Consider the following 5,626-nt stretch of genomic DNA (forward strand, 5'->3'; position numbering starts at 1 on the left):
ATGCACCAGATTATTACACCACCACATTTTGTAATAATTGCCGCAAAATGTAATAACATTATTACATAATGCACCAGATTATTACACCACCACATTTTGTAATAATTGCCGCAAAATGTAATAACATTATTACATAATGCACCAGATTATTACACCACCACATTTTGTAATAATTGCCGCAAAATGTAATAACATTATTACATAATGCACCAGATTATTACACCACCACATTTTGTAATAATTGCCGCAAAATGTAACAACGTTATTACAAAATGCGGTTTTTGTGAGAGTTTATTACACTTTGAAGCCTGATTTTATTACATTGTTACATAATGCGTTGTTATTACAAAATGAGGCCTTACATGCTAGTTACAAGCTAAAGTAGCAAAGCTAAAATACCATAAGAACACAAAGTTTAACAAATATACTACAGCAGATTAAAACTGGAAAGATGAGAGTCATGGCACCTCTTCTAAATGAGCTGAACATAACAATAATAGATTATTTTTGTAACGCACTTTATATCTGAAGCAGATCTCAAAGTGCAAACAATAAAAGAAGATAAAACAATAAGGATAAAATGGAATAATAAAAGAGAATAAAAGAGGAGTAAACTAAAAGAGTGTCTGAATTAAAAAAATGTCTTCAGCTGCTTCTTAAAAGAGTCAACAGACCGAGGTTCCCTGAGGTAGTCAGGCAGGGCATTCCAGAGGCGAGGGGCAGCAGCCCCRAAACAWGAACATTTCTTTAAAAGAAGAAATAAAGCATATAAAAGTAGTCAAATTGCAACAACTACTCGGTGGAAATAATGCGGAGTGTATATAAATGTAAATGAGTATCTTAATCTGTGATGAATTCCTCATCTTTCTGACTACAGATTAAGAGATGGGAAGGAGTACCTGTTCCAAGCCAAGGATGAGGTGAGGTGTCAGATCAGTATGAACCGTGTTTGTGTGTCAGGTCCTCACTAAACCTAACAAACTGCTGTTTGCTTAAAGGCGGAAATGAGCGCCTGGATCCGTTGCATCCTGAGCTCCGTTCCCCCTGCAGCAGGATCAGCGGACTCCCCCGTCGGCCCCCGGCCCCTCAGCCGCGCCATGACGATGCCTCCCATCTCGCCGAGCTCGGGCGACGCTGTCACCATGCGCAMCAAGGACGGCAAGGAGAAGGACCGMGAGAAGAGATTCAGCTTCTTTGGCAAGAAGAAATAGAACACTTGTACAAAAACAAATCAATGGGAATGAATAATTCAACAAACTGGGGCAGATGGGAAAGGAAGGTACACACAAGTCAAACAAACACACTGCCCTCAGCGCAGCCTCCGAGGAGTTTCTCCAGTTATGTCACTCGGCTCACAGAAAACCTTTTTCTTCCTCCTTGACTTTTTCCTCCTGAGTTTTATTTACTTGACGTCGGTCAATAATTCACATTGGCCCAGCGCTGAAAGCCCTCATCCAGTTTCAGACKAGCTCGTTAGTCTCTAACGGGGGTCGTCATTAACCAGGTTCAGTTCTAGATCACCAGAGCGGGTCCTCATCAGGAGAGTCTGAGAGTCTCGACGGAGACGTTGTGATGACTGGTCTCCAGTAAAACCATGGATGATGGCTTTCTGTGCTTCGGTTTCATTTTCCTAGTTTTTATGTTCCTGGTACTGATGGTATTAACCTGATCAATATTATTGATAATATAATTTTTATTTCTATTTATCTTTTGCAATTGCTGGTTTGAGGAAACAGTTGAATTAGTTATTTTAATTTATGTTGTGGATGGAAACATTTGGTTCAAGTAGTAAAGAATGATGGGCTTGCCCTCTTTTTTTTTAATTAGAAAGTTTATGAGGTGTTTTTTGAAACAAAAATAAAACTCAAGTTTTAGCCGTGTGCTGTAAGTGATCACAGATTTCATTGGGAAAATGATATTTATATTTAATAAGTGTTTTTTTCTTTAATTTTGCCTGTATTTGATTCTTTTCCCTTTTTTGTGTGAGGTCTTTTCTGCTTGGTTTTTAACTTTGTTTTATTTTTATTTTTCTGTACAAAGCAGAGAAGATTAGTTTTCTAGTGTGCGTGTGTGTGCGTGCGTGCGTGTGTGTGAGTTGTGGTGCTGTGGATTTTTGCATGTTTATTTGTTTCTGGTTAAACATAGACAGATGGATGCTGCTTTTTGGTGTTCAAATGCAGACAAAAACCAGACAAACACAAACTATAACTGGAATCGTTTTCCTCTTTTCCTCCATTTTGGTTTATCTATGTGTAAGCTGATTTAAACATTCCTATAGACATTTTTTTCCTCTCMGTTTCGAGCTCTTAATATGTTTCGGTTCATGTTATTAACTGGTGCAAGGGGGCAGTTTGTACGAGAATCCTGCAGGGATGCCAGCAGAGACCGATGGACAGCGGGCAGATTTATTTCCGATTTAATCAGTGGCTGAAGAAGTAAAACAAGACACGCTTTCCAGCTGAGACGAGCCTGAGCTTTACTTGAACCTGCTACTTTTCCACAAACCCACCCTCCGTTCAAACAGGCTTAAAGGAAGTTTTTCTTAGTTCAAAGATGTGAATGTTAAACGCGTGCCCTGTGGCAATGACCTAATGTATGTCAGTGGATTATAGCTCTAGATGAATATAGCTGTAATCACGAGAACCTGTGTGCCACAAACAGAAGTAGTTTCAATGAATAAAGTCCTACAGGAAGTTGTTTTATGCTCTTGCAACTGCGGCATGACTTAATGTAAGTGTAAACGCCTGATCATTGCCATCTACAGTCTTTTCTGTCTTAATGTATGCTGAAAAATAAAGCAGCTCACCTCGTTCAGGACCAATTAACGGCAAGTTTGATTAAAACTGGTGTTTACCGTAAAAATGAGACAAGATCTAGTGCAGTTAATGTGAACAAATTGCTCAAATTTGGTGAATAAAATAGTTCACTTCCAGGATGTTGTGAACGTAGACACGAGCACAAAGTCGACGTGTGTTTGCCTTGTCAGAGTGATCACGCATATGAATGTTAGACCAAACTGCTGCGATAGCACAACCAGCTGGAAATTTAAACAAGTCAGCTTGTTTTTTATTATTATTATTATTATTTGGACTTGTTTTCAGCTTCTAATGCTACTCTTCAGATTAGAGGTCCTCAGAATCAGAGAGGGCAAATTYCTGACCTTCAGTTCACGAACGCCTGCGGTTTAAAACGTTACAAATGCCTGAATCTGTCTGTGGGACTTTGTGTCGCAGGTGCTGTATGTGACASAGCTTTTGGTTTTATTGCAGGTTGACTTGAAACTAAACTACAGCGTAGGAACCACAGATCRTACATTAAGTGAGCCAAAGTGATTGGCACAGTTTTGAACGGAGGAGGTCATTCCTCCCCCACCTCCACCGCTTCCTGTTTCTCTGCTCTGAGCAGCATCTCGTCGGGCGTTGGCGAGCTCCACCTCAGAGGTCACACGGGGTCACATCAGCTCATCTGAATGTTAAGGACTCGAATGAATTTGGCCAAATTGGTCACGTGAAGCAAAAACTATTGTTATACTCGACATACTGTACACACAAACCTGCATTACTACAGTACTGTATATTTAACATTTAATGCAGAAACTCCCTGGTATTTGAACTCACATATTGCATCTTTTTAAAAGTATCTTCGCGCTACAGGTGAGTTTTGAACKGAATATAAGAAGTTTAAGTTATAGATGTCAAACAGGTTTTTGGTTCTTAAGAGTACTGCTAACAATGAAGAAAAAACTGCTTTTACATGTTGAGTATTCACAGACTGATGGTTTGAGCTTCCTCTTTTTACATGAAAGTTGAATATTTGCTGTCTGATGGAGCTTGTTTTTATTTTAAATCCAGTGGTCTGTCTCGCAGCATTCGATAAGCCTTTTCTCCTAAACACGCCCTCTCCCATTTCTCGGTACTTTTGACGAATGTCTGTTCCTTCCTCTATAAACCAGTTGTTATTACCACTATTATTATTATTATTAATTGCTATGATGATCATTATTGCTACTGTCGTTACTACTACTGTTACTAATGCAACCTACTGCAAAAACTGCTGTCCATTTTCAGGTATGCGTCTGTGAAACCAGGCCCTTCCACACGATGTCAGTGTGCCGTGGAGCATTTTCATTACAATTCAAGAATACCGTTTGTTGACTTGTGTATCTACATCTAATATTAGGAGTAATAAAACATGGTTTAATCCAAAACATTTGTTTTTTGTTTTGTTTTTTGCCAATACTAATGCTTTCTTTGGGTTGTTGCACAAGAAAACCCATCCATAACTCTCAATATCTTTAGTCAACACGATGGACGTTCATGGTAAGGCTGCCTTCAGGCGCAGGCCTCTCTTGTAAAGCAGATTTGTAATTTCAGTTGGATTTGTCTGGTTAAATAAAAGTTAATATTATACTGTATTTTACAAACTAATCCTACATATAAAGTAATTAATAATTTCCAGTTGTGCGAGCATAAAACYCTGTTAAATTTTCTCAACTGTGAGGCAGAGTAAAGAACTGAATCAGAATACTTTATTGATCCCCGATGGAAATTACAGGTATTACAGCTGCAACCATTCAGATCAGAGAAATGTGAAGAGAAATAAGCCAACTAGAATAAAATAAGTATAAACACCCAGGATTACAAAATAAGTACACTTATGTACACATAAACAGCATTACATGAAAGTTGAATATTTGCTGTCTGATGGAGCTTTAAAAAGCTTAATTTGTGTATTTTTAATAAATAAAACTAGTCACTTGAGCTTTTTTCTTTTTTTGTCAAGTTTTAATTCTGTCTCGTGTTTGCTAATTCTGTTTACAAACTTGGGAGCAAAACTGAGGATCAAAACATGTAGCTTTTCAACAAATAAAGGAGTGAAACTCAATGACCCTGGGCCAAGATGAAATGCTTAACAAGAACCAGACTTGGCCAGTTTTTTTAAATTATTTTATTTTATTAGTTTTTTTCAAATGCATTGTCAAATTATATTACATGAATTATCTCAAGCCCTCTTCTATAACATTTTAAAACAATAACTTATTTATTCAATTGCTTATAAAAAGCTAATTTAAATAAAACTGATGCATTAATTGGGATTTCTTTATCAGTAGTCTTTTTTTTTTTTTCATTTTCCCTACATCAAAAACATCTTAGTGAAAACTAAACAAACCAAAAAGAAAAAAATTGTATAGGTCCTCTGGACGGGTTCTTCTCTAATGACACATTTCGGCTCTCTTCCAAGAGACTTCTTCAGTCWGAGAGTTTCAGGCAAAATTCAGGCTTTTAGCTGCCTCCATGTGACTGATACATCACATGGCTATCGCTGACACCTAATTAACACTTATTGTTAACAGGGGGTGGAGTGATACTGGCAATGGCAGGGCTGTAGGAGGGGGACAACTGAAAACGGAGGCCTCCACCTCTGTTTAATGATGGACGGTCTTTCTTCACAAAAATGGCTTCTTTTACTCCTCTCCCAAACCAACGTTCCTCTCTATCAAGAGGACCTATACAATTTTTTTCCTTTTGATTTTTTACCTGGATTACTGAGATGCATCAGGACCTTCTGCATAAGTAATGCCAGTAGTGACTTTAATTTTCTGAACTTCCTCAGCTCTTTTACTAGC

General features: G+C 38.0%; 1 protein-coding gene across 1 annotated transcript in view; it reads left to right on the top strand.

Moving 5' to 3' along the window:
• sptbn2 (spectrin, beta, non-erythrocytic 2) overlaps nt 1–4,207 on the top strand; it is a gene marked incomplete in the record, with an annotated part of 54,380 nt that extends 50,173 nt beyond the window's left edge. The window contains 2 exon segments of the mRNA XM_014006635.1: nt 878–920; nt 999–4,207. Coding sequence (XP_013862089.1) covers nt 878–920; nt 999–1,211 — 256 coding nt within the window.
• Between the last annotated feature and the right edge of the window lie 1,419 nt (nt 4,208–5,626).

The sequence above is a fragment of the Austrofundulus limnaeus genome, unplaced genomic scaffold (genome assembly GCF_001266775.1).
Source record: "Austrofundulus limnaeus strain Quisiro unplaced genomic scaffold, Austrofundulus_limnaeus-1.0 Scaffold37, whole genome shotgun sequence".
NCBI classification, from domain to species: Eukaryota; Metazoa; Chordata; class Actinopteri; order Cyprinodontiformes; family Rivulidae; genus Austrofundulus; species Austrofundulus limnaeus.